The sequence below is a fragment of the Vanellus vanellus genome (genome assembly GCF_965231255.1).
Source record: "Vanellus vanellus genome assembly, chromosome: 3".
Taxonomy (NCBI): domain Eukaryota; kingdom Metazoa; phylum Chordata; class Aves; order Charadriiformes; family Charadriidae; genus Vanellus; species Vanellus vanellus.
Genome location: NC_138907.1, coordinates 113,024,634 through 113,045,497, shown reverse-complemented (window position 1 = coordinate 113,045,497; position 20,864 = coordinate 113,024,634). Strand labels below are relative to the sequence as shown.

At 36.4% G+C, this 20,864-nt stretch overlaps 1 protein-coding gene across 1 annotated transcript in view; it reads left to right on the top strand.

Moving 5' to 3' along the window:
• Positions 1-20,716, top strand: part of NOL10 (nucleolar protein 10) — a 52,219-nt gene extending 31,503 nt beyond the window's left edge. The window contains exons 14-21 of the mRNA XM_082480985.1: positions 7,129-7,255; positions 8,935-9,014; positions 9,185-9,283; positions 9,926-10,015; positions 11,770-11,943; positions 12,337-12,584; positions 17,972-18,074; positions 20,410-20,716. Of these exons, the coding sequence (XP_082337111.1) occupies positions 7,129-7,255; positions 8,935-9,014; positions 9,185-9,283; positions 9,926-10,015; positions 11,770-11,943; positions 12,337-12,584; positions 17,972-18,074; positions 20,410-20,529 (1,041 nt within the window). The 3' untranslated portion in view covers positions 20,530-20,716. The remainder of the gene's footprint in view (positions 1-7,128; positions 7,256-8,934; positions 9,015-9,184; positions 9,284-9,925; positions 10,016-11,769; positions 11,944-12,336; positions 12,585-17,971; positions 18,075-20,409) is intronic.
• Positions 20,717-20,864: the final 148 nt, after the last annotated feature.

The window sequence follows — 20,864 nt, the reverse complement described above, 5'->3', positions numbered from 1 at the left end:
TGGCAGTAAAAGCATCAAATCTGCACCATATAATGTAGGGTGAACGAAAGCATGAAATTATGAAAAATGAAAATATATGGGAGATTTGTTTTGAGTTTATTCCCCAAACCCATTTAATTTAGAGAATTAAAGAATTTTATTCAGTACATTAAATTGAATTACTCGTGAAATTAACAGGGCACAATTGAAATTGATTGTAGAGTGTTCACAGGGAGAAAGATTATAAAGGAATGGCAGAATAAAACTCAAAATCACAAATTGTTTGGAGCACGTTGGTTACTAAGGGAAACACAGTTTATGGAAACATAGTAGATAGAAACATAACAAGGTAATGTGATCCCAAGGCTCCTTTCTAATACCAGCTAATCTCCTGGGTTCTCTGGAACTCTTGGGCTGGGTATGACTAGCCCAAAAGCATAGAAACAAGAATGGAGAGCCGCAGCTTTTCATGTCTACAAGCTAGAAATAATCCATCTGATTTTTTGAGAGTTACCAGTTGCAGTTGATGTAACCTTGACTGTTAACGAGGTTCAACAAGGTGTTCATTTTTCTCTTGCCTTTTCGATGCATATAGATGGAAACTTTTCAAAGTTATTACATATTGAGATCTGTCTAATTCTTAAAATTAGAGAACAAAACACTGAAACCAGTACTCTTAAAATGGATAGTAATTAATTACTCATGTAATTGCATTAATTAAACTTGGCTATGCAATTAGGGAGCTAATTATGTTTAAAACGCAATTGCACATTTCAATCACTGCCCGCACCCTGGGGATCACCTATTTTTTTTTTTTCTCCTCCCTCATTAGACCTTCTGTAATCTCCTTCTCCAGTTAAATGGCGTGATTGAAGCGAAAATATGCATGCTTAGATGTGCATTTGCTTTCTCCAGTAAATGTGTCCTGTCAAAAGTTTAAAATGCTTTTTATTATACCATTTAATTAAAAGAAAAAAAAATCAAACACCAAAATTAAGATTTTATTCTTTGTTTCCTCCAAAGAGTTACTTTTGTCTCCTACAGGTAAATATGTATGCGTAAAATGTATTTTATTTAAAGAAATTAACAAAGAGAGATTCTTTTCTAGATTATAAAGTGCCTTAAGTTTGGGTTGTTTTTTAAATGGTAACAGAGGAATGGGGGAGCTTCCTTGGATCACGGAGTCCAGTCCCATCTTATCACAGGCAATCAAATTGCATAATCTTTTCTGTGAATATGTCAGATTTCATCTGAAAATTAGTTGTGTTTCTTACTCATTATCTCCATTAAAAGGCTGTTCAAGAGTCACGTTCCTCTGACACTTAGCGAACTTCTCTAATTTACAGTGTCACTGTGATAACTTTGTGTGTATTCTTGTGCCAGCATTTTATTGTTTCAGAAATCACCCTAGCAGCCTTTCACTGTATTTGCTACAGTTTGCATTCACATATCCTGAACAGTACGGCCTGGAGTTGTACAAGATGTCTCCACTGAGTCATTATTCCTATCCTATACTAGTACAACAGCCTTGTATGACTATTGTCTTGTGATCAGTTGGTATCACTTTTTCCTGTTCTGTTCTTTACAGCTGATAGTGATTGGCTCTATATGGGGAACTTTAGATTGACTATTAGGAAAAATTTCTTCACAGAAAGGGTTGTCAAGCATTGGAACAGGCTGCCCAGGGAAGCGACGGAGTTGCCATCCCTGGAGGTATTGAAAAGACGTGTAGACGTGGTGCTGAGGGATGTGGTTTAGTGGTGGACTTGGCAGTGCTAGGTTAACAGTTGGACTCAATAATCTTAAAGGTCTTTTCCAACCTACACGATTCTGTGATTCCACATTTCATCCAATCTTCAGCATCTTAGTTTTCAAGGTAGCTTTTTTCCCTGGGAGATTCTGAGCTTTCTTGAGTGACAGCAGATGTTATTGGCATTTTTCTACTCTATGTGGCAGTCATTACTGAAAATATTTAATAGGATAGTCCTTGTAGCTTCACTTGTAACCTGCTTTCTGTGCAGTAACAACCCTTTCAGCATGAACTGTTTCTTGTTAGCCAGTTACAGTTGTTATTAGTAATTTTACACAATGCACTGTACCCAGAGCTCTGTTGAAGGCCTTAAAAATATGCTATTTTTGTTGTAATCGACATTATTCAAATAGTATGGCAGTGAGTGATTTAACTAGTACATTTTTGCTACCTGGTAAGTCTTACAGTCTACCTTAAAATCCATAGGAGGTACTGTGACAAACAATTTGAAGATTTTTGAAAGAAAGTTTTATTTCTAACATACGTTATGAAAGAGCAGTACTAGGATGTATTTTCATACTTATTTGTTTTTAACTGTATTACTCTGGTATGACATGATACAGCATTACGGTGTTAATTTTTGTGAAACTCTGAAGTTTCTGTGAAACTACCTGTTTTCTGTCTTGTACGGCCACAGCAGCTAATGCTTCTGCTTCCCAAAGCCTCTGGAAGTGTTTTGTTAAACGATGTCCACATACATTAAATTAGTATTCTTCAGGGAATCCAGGCAGTGTAAACTTTGCAAATTCTACTTAATTATTTTAAAATTTGATTTACGCTGTCTGTGAACTTTTTGCAGATTTCTGATTGCTAAAATACATCAGTGAAGGTTGGGAGGAGTTTCTGCTGGTTGACTCTTAATATATTTTGACATTTTATTTACAGCTGAAGAGTTTACACTGCTTTGTATGAAATCTTCCTGGGCCCTGCTATTTAACATCCTGAAAAATAGATTTTTGGAACCTGTTTTGACTCCCTGAGAAGAGCAGCTCTTCAGTTCACTTGTGTAGAATTGGTCCCTGAAACCATCAAACAGATACTTAACAATACTTGTCTGTATGTGCAGTCAAAGTCGTTTAATTTAATTCTCGTGACATCTGACTCTGGAAGCTGCTACACATCCTGGGCTTCTTTTACATCGTTGAGCATGTTTAATAGTCGTTAGGATTAGACCCAGTTTTTCTGCAGCTCTAAGGGCTCTGCGGAGCTGGCAGTCAGACTGTTGAGTGGCATTTAAAAGTGTACAAGTGCTGTCTGGTGTTTCAGATTGAAGATAAGGAACATCTGTTGTGGGTTGGGAATAATACCTGTTCTGTCCTAGGGCTCATTAATTTCAGGGGAATTACAGACTGATGACAGGATGATATTTTCGACAGAAGTGCTCAGGAATTAGGCATGGCCATAAGTACAGGGCATTGCAGAGCTGTACCACGTAAGATTTGTGGTGCTACAAAACTATTAAGTTAAACATCTTGTAAAATAGAATACAAAGAACTGTGTGTTTTTAAGTTATTTTACAGTATTTAAAAAATATTTTTCTGTCAACATTTTTCTCTTCCTTTTCTTGAACAGTTTGGCTTTGCACTTCTCATCTCCGCTCAGTTGCATGCTAGATAACTCATGATATTTTGTGTTTTCTGTGTCTAAAGTTTTATAAAAAGACATTCTAACGTGTACTAACAGAAATTTGGCATTGGATGGTGCAATACTAATAATTACAAAGTCCACTGCGTAACCTGTGTATGGCAGTGGGAAGTCCCCCATGATAAGTCTGGCCGTGTGGCTCACCCATGGGGAGGAGAGGGCTGCTCCCCTTGTCCTGCTGTTCCTTGTCCCCTGCCCAGTGTGACCCAGCCACCACTCTGCCTTGCAACATGGTGGTGGGACACAATGTGGGATAACTGCGATTTGGTCACCTATTGCTATTTCCAGTCAGTTAAGCAGGAGAGCAGGGAGCAGCCCACCCAGCCCGCCGGGGAGGCTCCTGTGCTGATAGGCAAAAATAATTTCAAAGACAATCTTCTTGATTTTCACCAGCAATTGGTGGAAATTGTCTCAAGAAGTGGTTATCCTACTGAAAACAGAATTACAATGAAAATAGCAAAAATATTGGTTTGATCACCATCAGTGATGATGTCTGGTTTTCCTATCCTAAGAAATATTTGAGTAAAAGCCGAGTATAGATGTACACATTTAATAATGATTTTCCCTTTAGCTGTGTGCAACTTTTCTAAAGCTTGCAGGGAAGCCTATTTGGTATATCATAAATATTGTAAAAATGAGATCGTTCAGTTAAGGTGCATGCAATTGCCTACCTTGATAACATTTTCTTAATTCATACAGTGAATTTTCTCCCTTCAACGTGTCAGAATTGTACATTCCTAATCTAAATTGACAAGTATATTGATTAGCGTACTCAAACTCCACAGCTTTGTGGCTGTTTTGCTGGATTTGGCAGGGACTGCCCACCAGGCTGTGGTGGTGGTGGAAGCTCCAAGGGGTCCCCCTGTCCTGCTGCACACTTGCTGTATGGAGACCCATGAACGGGGAGAACAGATGGGTTTCATCCCTGGTGGCCCAGAGCAGACCAGCCTCTGACCTGTTGCATTTGTACCTGGGCACAGGAGTGGCAGAGCCTGCTGTTCCAGAGTGCTCTCAGCACCATCCTGGGACATCTGTTGGTTGACAGTGGATGACAGAGGAGCATTAAACTCTGTGGTTAAAATGCAGCGGCAATTAAATTCTGTGAAGAATTACTATTGCAAGAGAAGGACACTCCTTGTTTATGTTCTTGTCATTGTCTCTGGTAGTGTTTGCCTTTGCTATTTTTAAGTTTCTTCTGAAGCTTTAGAAAATGTTCCATTTTAATATACAAAGCAAAGCTCCTAAGGTGTCCTAGAATAGGTAGGCAAGTGGTTTCATTGGGGTGGGAGAGAGGGAAATAAGGCAGTAAAACATACACAGACATCTCTGTAGGGTTTTCCTTTTTGTCAGGTTACATGTGAAATTTGAATAATGGTAGGACTTTCTATTTTTTCCTGGTATTCTGCCACTGCTTTTTTCCGTTAATTATCTCATTTCCCTTCCCTTGTTTTCTGTGATCTGATCATCCAACTTGCTCCACAGATTATAATGAATAATCAGGTCTTTTGGCTTTGTGTTTCATGGCACATGTTACATGCCATGAAAGATTTTACCCTCAATATCAGGTTTTGAGTACAGGGATACTTGGAACAGTGAGCAGAGCTACAGCTGAAAAGCAAATAACCTTTTTGCCTTATTTGCGTGTCTTCTGCTTTAGTTATTCGTTCAAGATCCCATTGGGGGATTACCTTAACTGGTTGGAGTGGCCTGAGTTCTAAATGAGTACCGTGGGCTTTGTAAGGCTTGAACAGATAGTGTTGTAGACATGGAAGTGATGAAAAAGGTTTATTGAAGTGATAGAGATCTTTACGTGATGAGTCAGCAAGATGGAATGAAGGGAAACTTTTTATTTAATAGGAATGGACGTGAGTCATGGATTCTCTAATCTCATTTCTAATAATCTTCAGCAGAGAAACTTGTACTTAAACTTCTTTTCTAATAAAAGTTAGTAAGGAACTAGGTTTTTATAAGAAGGACAGACGGTTTCATCCAAACAAAACTATGGGTAAACCTTAGAGAAGATTCCTCCACCTCAGTCACGCTTTGATGATAATGAAGCACAGATAACTGATTTCTTGAATGATATGAAAACCAGTGGTACTTTTAATATATCTAGACTGCTTTCATATTAATATAAAAGTTTGGCGTTTAGATTTGAAGAAATGGGTTTGGGGGAAATAACTGAAAAATTTAAAATCTGGAAGAAGACAAGATGGAGACAAAAGCTTCTGTGATGTTGGCAGGACATCAATCTGAATGTTACGTAGTCTTTAAGCTGAGTATTACTGGAGCAGACATGGGGATTTGGTTAACTCATTAAATAGGTAATGTCTTTCCTGTTAGTGACATCTTAGGTCTTTCCTTGGAAGCTTGTACTAATTGGAATAAAATATGCAGCACTGTAAAAAAAAAAAAAAAAAAAAAACAAAACAACCTTTTTCATTTGGCATGTTATGGTTTTCAGCTAGGGCTGAACTCTTACGAAGATAAATCATACTTGATATAGAGACAGTAGTGGTCAAGAATACAATATTGTCTGGAGGGTTACAGTCTAGAATATTAGTAGAATATTATGGTCTAGGGTACAATTTTACAATTTCTTGTGTATAGTTGTCTTCAACAGAAGACTTTTGAATGAGTAGTAGCACACTTCTTTTTAAACAAACAACATTATCTCACACTGTTACCACACTATCATGTTAAAACAAACTATATGTATTTTATATACATAAAATCACTTCCTGTTTCCATGATCGAATAGGATCTTAAAATGTTGTTAAATCACAACCATTCCTATGGTCATGTTGACCACCGTGATTTTAACATAAATTTTTGGCAAACAGATCAGAAGCCTCATCAGAAGTCCCACTCTAGGAATTAACTGGCCACTTTATGTTCTAAAATGTCAGCCGATTTGCTCTAGAGAGAAAAAATGTCGTGTTGGATTTTTCCGTTCAGCTAACTCACCTACTAAAATAATAGTACTGGAACAGTTGAGTATGGCTGCATGCATCAGGATAGAGAGGAATTTCAGTCAGCACAGCGGGAGGGAAAAGTGAAGAGAGCTAATTGTTAACTGGGGAAATTGGAGGAAGCTTATATGGAAAAGTACATTGATAGTACAACATAATATTGTTCAACTAAATCCTTTGCCTCATGGTGGAAATATGCAAGTTTTTTAGTATTTCCCATTATCTGTTCATACAGTCTGAGTTTGTCCTTGAATAAAAATACATTAAATATACCTGTGGTGTTTTAATTAAAATAGGGCAGAATAGGATTTAACATGATTGCATAGTGAACCCAAAGAGTTCAAGATACAACAGTGCTTTAGAGATTAGTTGCTGTCTAGTGCCATTGGTTTGTAATTTCCTCTATAATGCTTGACTCTGAGCTTGTAATAAATTAATCAACCAGACTGGGACCACTTGAAACACTTAAACTTGAAACCTCTAGATTGTTGGTCTCAAATAAATGACCTGAATTAAAATAACACTTACATAATCTACAGTACTCCTTACTGGTAATGCAAGCAATAGGTTTAATTGTGGTGTCTAACTGCTGTTGCTCTTAAGGTCTGTTTGATGTCAGAAGGATTCATTTGTTATTCCATTACAGCACAGTAGCTGAGAGCCTAACTGTAGTTTTTCTTCTGTAAGAATGTACAATGTTATAACTTTCTGTAATATCCACAGGTTTTGGGACCTGCCCCAAAATGGTGTTCCTTCTTGGACAACTTGACTGAAGAACTGGAAGAGAATCCAGAAAGCACAGTTTATGATGATTACAAATTTGTTACCAGACAAGACCTTGAAAATTTAGGTAAAACAGTTGAATATCCTCTTTAGCTGACTACTTTTGTTCAGGTTTTGGTCATTTGCGCATGTAAGTTTTGTAATTCCAACGTGACATATGATGACTGATAGAAATTCACTGGCAGTACTTTCCTTCAGTCGTCTTGGTTATTAATATACCAGACTAATGGCTTTATGTTCTTTGATTCCCAACCAGTGCAACACTAGATATTTGTGTTTCTCAGATTTTTATCCCAAGAAGATGATTGATATTTGCTGATTTTAATATGTCTGGGAATCTGTTGTGTGTGCTTTCAGACACTGAATGCAAGGCATAGGAACAGAAGTTGGTTTAGTTTTCAAAATATTTTTGACGTGCTCAAATAGTATGTTGAAACTTACAGCAAGATCTGCCACAAACTACCCTATTTGAACGCGGTAATTTCCAGAAAATACAAATCAATCTAGGGCTAATAGAAACACAGTTTCAAGGAATTGGAATGCTGAAAATTATATAGCTGAGAAGGTAAGCATGTTTCTCCCGAGGTAGTTAGTCCTTTTTCTGTCTGTTGCGTGTTTTGATTGCAGTGTTTTGCTCCGATTTAATTTAGTTCATTTACCTCTGAACATGGGAGTTGGGTTTGGCCTGGCAGGAGGCCATACAAGGAGGAGGTCATCCAAAACACCTGCATCTTCAGTGTTAGAGTTCTAGTCTGAATGCAGACCCCTATCCCAATTGTAAGGGTATAAGACAATGTAGTATTATCTACACAGAAATTTGACAGGGAATAGTTATTCCGCTTTAAATTCACTAGGACTTAGTCAAATTCGTTTCCCCATAAATGCAAGCTTTCAAATGAAGAACCAGCTTAGGGGATATTTTGTATTTAATTTGTCAGGGTTTCTTTGTTTTACTAGCCATTAGCTGGAGTACTCTTGTTTTGGAATATGCAGGAAGATTGTTTCCTGGAAACAGTCAAAAAAATTTTTAGAGACGACTTTGCTTTCTGAGATGCGCGGTGTTTTCTCGCTTCTTTTCTTTTTTGCCATTTAGTTCTAGACGTTTGTTAATTGTTAACTTCTAAAGATTTGGGGCCTGTGGAGGATATTTTGCTATAAAAAGCTTTTCCTTTTCTCAGTCTTGGAATTTTGTGAAGATACAAGGAAGGAAAATCGGAGAACTCTTAAGTATTTTCATTCTTACTTAGGTTAGGGCCTAGGGTGACAGTTTTATGACCTGATGTGGTACTGTATTTCTTTTTTTTTCAACATTTTGATTCTTCAAAGATAGTGACCCTAGGCAAAACTCTTTAATTAAAAACATCTCTATACCACACTAAAAAAGTGATTGTCAAACATCTATGGACTTTCAAAAAAAAATCCTCTTGAATTTTTCTTAGTAAACTTTTATGGAGCATAGTGCTTGTGGGCATTTTTAAAAAGTGCACAGTAACATGTATTATGACAAGAAAAATGGATTTTGTTGCTCTGAAGCAGCTCAAATTTCTTGCTGGCTGAAAGGATGTGGGTTGTTTTTTTTTCATTGCGGTTTTACTTAGTCTTGATGTAATGGATGTGACTGTTAGATTGATGTGTTGCATTGGCAGCGCTTGTTTGTCTTGAATTGGGTAAGTGAAGTGGCTAGCTTGGAATAGGAGTTCTTTATATATGAAAGCTCTTTGAAATCCTCTGTAACTTTTTTCCCAGGCCTTGCTCATCTCATTGGATCATCATTGCTCAGAGCATATATGCATGGCTTTTTCATGGACATAAGACTTTATCATAAGGTAAATAAGGCTGATCCTTGACAGTTTTTACTCTTAACAATAAAATATGTGTTGGGGGGTTTGGGTTTTTTCGTTTTTATGGTGGTTGTTTTGTTTTATTTTTCTCCAAATAATGGACTGTGTCCTGTATTAATGTTGCTTTCTTTTTGCTTCCTCCTGCTTGTTCAAAGGCAAAAATGATGGCCAACCCCTTTGCCTATGAAGAATACAGAAGAGAGAAAATAAGGCAGAAGATAGAAGAAACACGTGCACAGAGAGTTCAACTGAAGGTAAATCCTGTAAACAATGAGTATAATTCTGGGAAAACTATTTGTGAAGAGTAATACATTCTTAAGTGTATCTCAGAGATGTAATGACCTAGGATTTGATTCTGTTTGTGATTAGAGACACAAAGTAATTTATAGAACTTTTTGAATGGAACTGTAATATTCCCATGTGTGCGATTCCCACGGATGAGAGACTGATACCACACTGTAAAAGAGCAACTCTCATCATGTTTGCCACTTGAGCGGATAACCCACTGGTAAAACTTGCAGTTTCTACTTTTGTCATTAAGATAAATGACTTAAGCCATTAAAACATAATACTCTGGAAAGAGATATCGAAAAACAGTATTGTGTTTATAACTAGTAGCTTCCTAGATTGAATTTTCACAATGTACAAGGAGAAATAATTGCTTTAAAATACTGATGTGTTGCAAGGAAGAAACGATACAAAAGTTCCACTTAAATTTTCTCCAAGTGCTATAGCTTTACTAGTACCTAGAAATATTTGGAACCAGTCAAGGAGCTTTTCAGCAAAAATTATAAGAATAAATAAGAATTCTCTCTTCACCACACTTACGAATGTAAAGGCATGTAAGTTTTTGCATGCGTAAAAGAATAATTTACTGATTACTTTCCTCTCTTTAGAAACTTCCAAAAGTCAATAAAGAGCTTGCCCTCAAACTGATTGAAGAAGAGGGAGAAGAGCAACAGCTTTCTAGAAAAAGGAAACAGAAGGTGAGCTTTTGTTTTGGAGACTTCTCTAACTGAGAGCGCAGAAATAGTAATGCTTACAGTACTGATTTTTTGGCGTTGTTGTTGTTTTGGGGTTTTTGTGTTATCTGGCCAAACAGATTGAAAATTCCATTGTTTCCGTTTCTCTTAAACGACTACTTCTAGTAGGTGGCTTTAAGGTGAACTTCATTGTAGCTGCAACACCTAAAAGGCCATGTAGTAATTTAGAGCTTAAAATGATTAAATAATCACTGTAAAGATGGTATGGACTCTGTAGCTCCAGAAGCTAGCTAAATGCAGAATGAATACCAAAGTTGTTCGAAAAGACCCGTTGTTTGCATTTGTTGGTCTTTTGGCAGTGACGACGACAAGATAGATGTTATCTGTAAAACTGAAGATACAATTGTGTTTCTTTGCATACACAGTTGACTACATTTTATATAATAGCCCAAATAGTTTGCTCTTATGCAACAGGAATTCTTCCTGATGTTGAAGATAATCCATTTTTATCCTAAGTGAAGTCTAAAGGAAAAAATGAGTTAATGTTTAGTGTCAGGTGGGACGGGAGGCTTTCTATAGGTAGCACTTCGTAGGTGCTCAGTCTCACAGGAATATAGCATTCATGAAAGGCAGGCATTAGCTTCACATGGCATCTAATGAAATCCTGTGTGTTAGTAGGAAGCACGAACTACTGAAAAAGTAGGTGGTGGTAAAACTTTAAATGCAGACTGTTGAAGCCGGTGTTATGATGGAAATATGAGTTCAGTAAATGGGAGCTGATTTGTCTAGGAATACATGTAGATTGTGTTATTAAGTGGACTAAAAAGAGTGTATATAAAAATACGTGTTCTGGTTATTTTACTGAAATGGCAATAGAGTCTTATGAAGAACAATTTATTTTAGGCTTTGAGATTTAATTTTTTTGCTGTGTGACTACAAGTCACACATTTGCAACAGTTTCCGTGTTTGAAATTTACACTTGGTTTCTGTATCTTTCCCCCCTCACTTCTTAGGTAAAAATGAAAATTTAATGCTGGGGTGAGATGAATGTGCTTGTATAAGTTTGGCAATATTGAAAGATCAGCTTTTTATAATAAAAGCTATGTTTGTTTTAATTTTAAAATGATGACAACAAGTATTCACATAAGCTGAAATCGTAGCTTGAACTGTTCCTAATTCAACAGTAGCATAATTTATAATGAGTTCATTTTACTTTGACATGAATGAAACTACCTTTTCCGTTCTGTACGCATGGGCAGTGAAGAAAAAGCGTTATAAGATGTATAGAAACACTCTTATATATTTACAGTAAAACAGTAGTAGCATTGCATGAAGACATGTTTACCCTGATAATTTGTTGTACATGTTGTAGAATCATCCCTGTCAGACAGAGTATTTGCCTTGGAGGTATGGCTGATTAGTCAATAGATATCAACACGTTTCCAGACTAGTGGGAGGAATGTATGAGAAACATTAATTCAAAAAATATTAGTGATTGTATATTTAAGGTGTCTATAGTGTGCATAAAAAAAAAAAAGCTGTTTTGCTTACAGGTAGCTTAGAGTTATTTATTTAATCTTTCTGAAAATAATAAAGCATAATAAGCATAAATCTTTATTTTATATGACCTGGAAGGATAAAGCAACTGGCATTTCACATGCCGGTTTTGAGTTTGGTTTAATTAAAAAGGTGTTTCTTTCTTTACCAATGTCTGTTTCAGAATTTTGTAACTCACTCATGCTTTGCTTCTTTTCCAGAATCTGCCTAGTCTTCTCAAAGATGATCGTTTTAAGGTCATGTTTGAGAATCCAGATTTCCAGGTGGATGAGCAGAGTGAAGAATTTAGGCTACTTAACCCACTTGTTTCAAAAATAAGTGAGAAAAGAAAGAGGAAACTAAAGATCTTAGAGGAACTGGAAGCACGAGAACAGGTAAAATATTTTGTATTTGGATTAAGAAAAATCCGTAGGTTTTTTTTTACTTTCAAGCATTCAGATTTTTCACCTTAGAAAAAAGGAAACATAGAGACAACGCAAAAATGTCTTATCAGTTACAGTAATTAAATGTAATTTATAATGTTATCCTAATTTTTAGATGTGAACAGTATTGTGTCTACAAGAATATAAGTTTGAAAAACATAAAATATGTAGGTGGAAACAATTTTATAATGTATCTTCTGCTTCATTTGCTGTTACTGCTTTTGTTCAAATTTTAGTTCTCTTCGACTGTATCTATATGAAAGCTGTCACATACTCTAATTGCAGGAATAGTTTGAAAAGAAAATTAGTTGATGATTTCTTATTTTAAACTATTTTTGTCTGCAGGAAGAGGAGGAAGAACCAGAAGGAAAAGCAAGTGATGCAGAAAGTTCTGAGAGTTCAGATGATGAAAAAGGCTGGGTTGAAGAGGTCAGGAAACAGCGCAAGCTTCTACGCCAAGAGGAAAAAGTAAAGCGGCAGGAAAGGTTCAAGGAGGATCAGCAAACATTACTGAAACCTCAGTTTTTTGAGATTAAAGAAGGAGAGGAATTCAGAAGCTTCAAAGACTCTGCCAAAAAACAAAAATTAATGAAGTAAGACTAATGTTCCTATTTTAATAGCTGGGGGTGGATGATTCTCAAGTATTTCTCTACAATGCAGGCCAGTGGCATTTTGGCTTGGAAGCACTTATTAGTAAAGCCACATCTGGCGATTCAGGAATATAACTTAAAGGGACGTAGTCTTTGAAAGATTTCTTTTGTGGATAAACAAATACAATGTTTCAAGTATGGCAGAGAGACAACACAAATGAGATGAGCAAGAGGTTAATATTCTGAGCGAGATTTGGGGATCCATTATGCAGTGTTGGTGAACTGACGCTCTCACAAATAATGACACTGATGTCTGTGAGACTGGTTATATTTCCAGTGTGGGTATGAGGTTGACAGTCTGGATGTTTTTCATCTGACCCTCTAAAAGGATGTAGAATACTTCATGACTAGTCACTATTTTGGGGGTAGGATCAAGGTGGTAAAACAAAAATTATTTTGTCTGGGTGTTTTTATGGCATCCAGAAACTTAAAAAAAAAAAAAGTTGTCCTTATGTTGTCAGGTCTCACTATTTCTTTTTTTCTTTTTGCAATACAAAAAAATCAGACTTTTTTTTTTTTTAAATGTGGATTTCCTTAAATTGATGATCAACTGAAGTAATTGGGTACTGTATAAAGAGCACGTCAAACTAAAGAACTTGGCTTTGAGGTGCTTAATGCCTGCAAATCTCTCGATACTTTTTTCAGAGGTGAGTTGAGCCCTTCAGAAGATGAGATTTAATAGCCTTTTATTATTTGGAGTGCAGACACTAATATTAAAACCTTGAAAGACAATAGCTTCAAAGCTCTTGCAGCACACTGGATGCAGAGCAGAATTTTGACTAATGTTGGAAACAAGTTGCTGGGCTAGATGGATCTTGTAATAGCCATTATGTTTTTACTTAGAATGAAATGATACAGTCAAAGAAAAGGAAGTGAATAATATATATAATGGGATTGTTTCTTTATGTCACTAATGACTGCCTCTACAACCTAGTTGTTTCATGATGGAAATTTGCTGGAGGTACGTGAAGAAACAGTTGATAAAAACTCAGCCTGTCCCTTAAATGTGCAAATTTTTAACTGGAATTATAATGTAAAATGGTCTTAAATATTACTGACACAGTGTTTCTACAGAAGTCTAGGAGTCTGATTTCCATGTTGTGCCTGTAAGACCTCTTTAAATACAATAGTAGCTTTTATGAATTGGGATTTATAGCAGTTCTGCATAAATGATTCCCGTGTTTTCCTTAGCTGTTTTTCATCAGCAAGTGTTTTTGCACAGAGATTTTTCTTTGTTCTTTATATTGAATATACACACTCATTCTGGACTCCAACTTCCTTAGATCTCTCCATCAACTTTCTTCTGGTTATTTTTCTTTCTTTCTTTTTCTTTCTTTCTTTCTTTCTTTCTTTCTAGCAAATTTTTACTTTTGTCGGGTTTTTTTTTCTTTGTCAGAAGAACATCCACTCTGGAAACTCTGACAGGTTATTGTAGGTTAAGGATATTTTTTACGTTGTACTTGGATTTATAGTTATGTTAGCAAGTGACTTGAAAAGGAGCCTGAGACAGTGGTCAAATGGCCCTGTATTCTCATTGCCATTGAAATACTTCCCTCAAAAGCAGTATGGCTGCAGCCTACTCACATACTGTTCTTTTACACAAATTCAGCTGCTGACCTCTAAAGGAAATTCTCAAGGACATTCAATTTGAAGTATTAAGGTTTCATTTTGTTCAAAACATTGAAGGCTTAAATGTGAACAAGGATACTGAAAGTTAAGTAAATAAGTCAAGACAGGTGTAAGGAAGAGAAACATTGAGAAAAAAAATAATAGTGTGACACAGGACAAAATAAATCCTTTCATCTGGTTTAGAGAGGGAGAAAAATCATTGCTTCAGCTCGGGAAAAATGAAAGCAAATACCACACATCTGTCCAGTGGATGAAGGAATATCAGTGATGATATAAACTGTGGAAAGACTTCTAAAAGAAGTGTTATGACAATCTGTCATAAAAGTTGCTGCTAATTCACTGCAGAACATTTTGCAAGGTGTGGTGCATAATTAGGGTGGCTTAGGTTAGATACCCTCTGTGTGGTAAATGCACAGATGGGATGTAACATAAAATATTTAAAAAATAAAAAGAAAAGGAGAGAAAATTTAGGATAGAATAGGATGGCAAAAAAATGGATGTGACAGCATTACATCTTTCGTGTTTTTCTGAGTTGTTGTCATTGAATTGTCTTTCCATGATTTTTTTTGTTTTTGTCTAAGCAATTGGCTCTATACTCACTGATTGAATTTGTGCTCATCCAAGTATTGTTCTGAGTATCGAGTTTGATATTCCTCAAATTCTTAAAGGAAACTTAAAAATTAACAGCTTGTATTTGTTCCTTATAATGTACAGCTGATATGGTTCTGTGATCATAATGACTTAGTTGGTGTTGCGAGCTAACTTGTTTGGCTAATGACCATTTTTACATATTAGAATTTTATGAAGAAAATACCTAAATATGTCTTCTGCTGGCCATATTCAGTGATAAGTAGTCAGCATAAAAATAATTAATTCAAGTAATGTAGTGAAAATTGGAAAGACTGTAGTGGCATGTACAATCTGGTGAGGCTGGCATGTTTGTCTTTGATTTGATTTATCCAAGTTATGGAATGATGGTCTGTGACCAATATAATTAAGTACCTTAATACCTTCACTACGCACTTAATGGTTAGGCGTTCTTTTTTTTTTTTTTCTCTAATCGTATAATGTTCTACCTGAGGAAACAGTTTATGACTTACATAAAACTGGGTGTTTCTTTCAACATGTTCCTGACTCAGCACGGCTCCAAGCCCAACTTCTAAAGTAGTGGTGTGTACTATAAATTTCTTCATAGACCAACAGTCTACACATTTCTTTGCGCAGGAAAGCTGCAAAATTTACTCATGGTTGTAAAAAATGCCTTCTCTCACATCAGACTACATTTCATTTTCCCCTTTTGCACTCTTATGCTTACACATGAAAACCTGCTGAACATATTAACAAACATGCAAAACTTTGTTTCGTTTACTTACTGCATTAGTTCCTTACATAGTAAGGGTCTGACTTAAAAGGATCCATAAAAAGGAAGGGTTTTTATCAGTGTGCTAAGAGCTCTTTTGATTTTTCTTGATGTCCCTTTAAAAGGTTTGCTATTGAAATTAAAGCAAGTCAAAATTAAAAACTACAGTAGTCACACTTTTTATAAAGTATGACAGTCAATGTATATGTTTTCAGAGGTGGCCAAGAAAGTCAACAAAAGCATAGTTGACATTCCTAGGTATTGCTAAAGTAAAACAGCAGGAAAAGTCCTGAAAAAACTGTTCTCTTTACAATGACAAAAAAAGAAGTACCTAGGCAATTTTTATTTGTTTGTTTTTTACTGTAGGGCAGGGGAAGTTGCTTTTAATAACACTATGTATCCCTTGAGATGATTAAAAAAAAAAAAAAAAAAAAACACCCAAAAAAAAACAAACCACAAAACAAACAAAAAAACCCCAAACAACCCAGCTGTAGTGTTTGTGTATCAGTGTCTGCAATTCACTATCATTTGAGGTCTGCACATTTTCAGATAAATACAGGCATACCTAAAATTATTCAGTAAAATTGCAATCCCACAGCGTTTTGCTAATATCTCCTTGTTTTAATTTTTCTCCTGACTGAAGCAGTATCTAGGCAGTCATGCTAAATAATTGCTGGGTAGTAGCCATATTTCTCCAGTTGACTTTCAAAGGGGAGAAAAAATGGGACTTCACTCGAATGTAGAAATCCCACCACAGTCTCGGTGACTGATCTTCTGCCATAGTTAGCTCTAAGGCTTAGCTTGTCTTCCCGATTCGCGCAGATGGAACAAGTTTTTACATGTACTCAATGAAAAATATACTACAGAAAAAAATACAATCAAAGTACCTAGTCATGAGAAATAAAGTAATTCCTGACAGTAATTTTTCATTGTTAATCTGAAAAGTCTTTGTTACATAAAATGGCTCATTAACCAAAATTCAGTGGACTTCAGAGACTTCATGCATAGGCCATGATCTGTGAGCCCATCATCCATAGAAATGCCATTGACGTCGGTGGCTGCTACTCGTCTGTATTTTTATGATGACTTCTTTTCCACTTTTAAAACTTGTATAAAAAATGTCTCTTAGCCTTCTTCAGAGAGATCTAATAAGACACTAACAGCAGCATCTCAAATTGTAGAGAGTAATTTCACTTACAGTTAGGCAGACGTTTTCTAAGCGCATTGCAGGGTAAGTTTGTCTGATCCCACAGCCATGTCATACTCTCACGTGGCACTGCCTGTACTCGCAGGGCCCACATTACAGAGGAAGGACTGGCCATGTTAGGACTCACAGGTGCCTTCAGGGAGGCTGGCTGAAGCCAGCCCCATCTCTGCCTGCCTGCTGTTCCCCTGTGCTGGAGGCTACGCCAGGAACAAGCTGTATTTCCACTCCTCAGCTGCTCCAGTTTACAACACAACTTACTGAAGTCAGCAAGGGTGATATTAAATAGCAGCTTGCAACCTCAAGCAACTGGGACACGTGTCTTGCTTTTGTAGGGGCACTAAATTCCAGTGGGGGAGAGCTGAAAGCAGTATTGGTTTCGACCACAACAGCTACCTCCTCTGTAGAAATGCTAGAGTTCAGTGCCCAAGGGAGAGGCTCTATACCGGCTTGCTTACAGAAACTAACGGATGATTACCGTGTGCTTGAAGGCGTATGCTCATGTGAAGGTCCTTTCTGAGGTCTGGGTCTGTCTTATTTGTCACATTTGCTTGTTTGCATTGATCTTTTATTTAGAAAACTATCTGCATTAGACTGTTATGGGCGCAGTGTGTGAACAGTCATTTGTATTTGGACTGAGTAGCTTGTTTGTATCAGTGAAGTGATTCATTTGCTGGTGAATTCATTCTGATGTATGGTCAAGATTATTTTCTTCCCTCAAAAGTGTTTCCAAGTCAGAAATTGGAAGACTTCAAGAAAGCTGTGTATATCTAGCCTTGCTGGTCTTTTATTTATGTATGTATCTATTACTGTAACTGAATATCCCTGACTTTTTCTGATGTTTCATAGAAAACTATAGTAATAGAAGGGTGTGGTTTCTTTCTCATCTAGAGTCCTGTTGCTTTTTTAGCAGAAAAAGCAATGAACTTGACATAAGTTTTAAGAGTGTTTCTACTGAAAGCACTATCTGGAGGGAATGATTTGAGCTTGTCTTTTCTGTTTACTGAATGCTTATTTTTTAGACTTATGGCATTTCAGGGTTTCAGAAAAATTGAGATTAGTTTTGACTGCATTATCAGCCTTTATTATAGTAAAAAGATGGCAAGAATTGGGACTAATGTTAATTATTCTCTGCAGGAAAACTCTTGGAGATCGTTTAAAGCTTGAAGAAAAACTTGGCACGCTCAATGTGTCTGATACCACAGTAGGCAGCAAACAGGCAACATTCAAATTAAAGAAGGTGAGCTATATATATAATTTTTTAAGATAATACACCAGTAACTTTAGTTTTTGCATGAAAGAACAGGAACTTTAAAACCGTCAAACAAATGTCCCTCTTCATTTCTTTATAAGCTGCCAACTCTTCTGCTTCTTGCCAAGAGAATGAAAGCCTCCGGTAGTACACTGTGTGTTTATACCCTTATAACTCAGGCAGCACTCATAAAATCCTATATTCCGGTGGAAAATACTGCCTTCCATCTCTTAATAGTTTATTTGCAGACATACCATCAGGAGCTTGTGACCTCACCTGACTTCTGTGGCAGGACTGATCAGATCTTGGTCTGCAGGTCCAAATGCAGTCAGGATGCTGCATGTGACAGGCTTTCTCTTGGTTGATATTGTTGCTGGGTCTCAGCATGATTAAAACAGAGCTCCTAACCACCTTTGTCATTGGACTTGTGTAACACAGGTCACAGGAACAAGCTCTGGACCTGTTCTACTTGCCAAATTCCATTCGAAGTGTGTAGTTGACTGCTACCTATCTAACTTTCCCAAAGGGTTTTAATTTTCCATCCTAAGGAATTTCATAGACTATAGACAGGTGATTACTTTATAGTGTGGGCAGAGTTAAATGGGGTTTTGTATTACTCTGATCATCAACTTCTGCTTTGTGATGCCCTTTCCTTAAAATGCAGGTGTATTTAGGAGTAGGTAGAAAGATTTAGTGGGGGAGAGAATTGTGCTTCCATAAGACTGGTACCACTCGACCTTATAAATCAGTGGAATTGAGACTGAACTTTGCTGCTACAGTTGTGATATGTTAGCAGCTTCCCAAATGCCCAGCAAGCACCGAAAGATCCAGCAACGAAATTGTTTGACATTGATATTTCACAGTTTAGTTTTCAGGGGATTTTAGTATGGATCCTACAGTGTGGAATCCTGTTTTTCAATTTCAGCATGCTTTATGATAGCAAATAGATACGACAAAATAGCAGGGTTTCTAAAATGCCTAAGTACTTATATTACTAGGGAGGTATGGAGGACTTTTTTTTTAAAAAAAAAAAAAAAAAAAAAAAGGCAAAGCTTCAAATGCAAATCAAGATCATTCCATTTCAGTACACTAGTCGTAGCAGTCAACATTAAAGTAAGATTTCTTAAGACCATTTCAGATGAAGTCTGGAGACAGAGAGAAACTACTTAGATTTTCACATAGCAGGTTTCTTGTTTCCCTACTTGCAGTGGAAACAGGAGTCAATAAATTTGAGCAATGTCTAAAGACCACTAGCTTTTATTACCATGATACTGGTATGGGTTTATTGCTACATTTGGTAAATTGGCTTATATCTCACCTCAATCAAAATGTTGTCTATGCATGCAAATCTCTAGCTCAAGTTTAAATGGTACTTTAATGGAAGATTCAGGGACAGATGGGCTGATGTATGAATGCTGCTGATTACAGAACTAGATGCAGGGGGGATATAGCTGCACATCCAGTAGTTCTGTCACACTGTTAGTGCACTTACCCTGTGCTGACATTGAAATTGCTGTAATTTTATTTAGAGTATATTATAGCAGTATATTATAGCATATTTAGAGTATTTTATAGCATGGACAGTTGCCTGAGCTTGGCTAGTTCAAGTCTGCTTGTTCAAATTTATGCTTAGTTTGAAGACAAGCCTTAGTCTTCCAAAGAAAATAGTCATTTATGGCTATAAGAGCCATTTCATCTATGTGGTATGTAAATGAAACCCTTTCAGCATGTTTTTGATGAAAAAGAAAAACATTAATAGAGCATGTGCCACAAGAGCAGAGATTTTTGAATTATTTTCATGTGGAAAGTCTCTCTAGAATTGCATACAGTATATCAAACGCTTTCAAGAACTTGTAAGAACGCTTTTTAGAAAACCTGTATATTTCAGCAAATTTAACTAATTGTTCTGTCTTTTCAAAATGCATTTGTGCAAATATTAAATGTGGTAATGCTAGTTAACCAAAGTAGATAATAAATAACCTCAAATTGTGCTCTGCCTTCTTAAGGGCACTGAAACATAAATTCTGGAGTGTAATTTTACAGTCTATTGTTAGACACTGGTTTTCATCTGAAATACATGATTTTTTTCCACTGTTTTTCAATATCTTTGTCTTAAATGTTTGCTCTGAATTACTTGTAACAAGAATGCCTAGGGATACCCAGAATCAACAGGTATGGTATGAGACAAGATAGCATGGGACCATTTACAGCAGCATTTCCAGATTTCCTTAATGGAATTCTGACTTGATATATAGATACTTGAACAATGACACAATATGTAAGTTTACAAGAACCTGAGTCTATTTTTGTTTTAATATTCCAGTCAGAGCAGCAAAAGAAACAGCAGGAAGCTGAGAAACAACATCGTCAAGAGAGGAAGACTCTTAGGCGTTCTGCTAATCATCTCAAGAGCAAACGTGGAAGAGGACGACTGTTTCATTGATTTATTTTATGTTATTTTTTTAAGAAACTTACCTCGTTTTTCATTTAAAAAGGAACTCTTTCAAATTGGGGCACAGTACCAATGTATTTGTATTTTGATTCATTGATGAACACAAAAACCAGAACTTGCTAAACCCTGTGTTAATTACTGAAAAGTTTATGAAAGTAAAAGTATTGACCAAAGGACACTACAGGTATGGTGTGTTGTAAACTCCAGTGTGAACTGCATTTGTGCAGAAATCACCAGCAACTGGTTATTGTGTAACCCTGTATGTTTTCTATATAAGAATTTATGTATACAACAAGGCTGCCTGTCTTTTACCTTAAAAGCTGTGG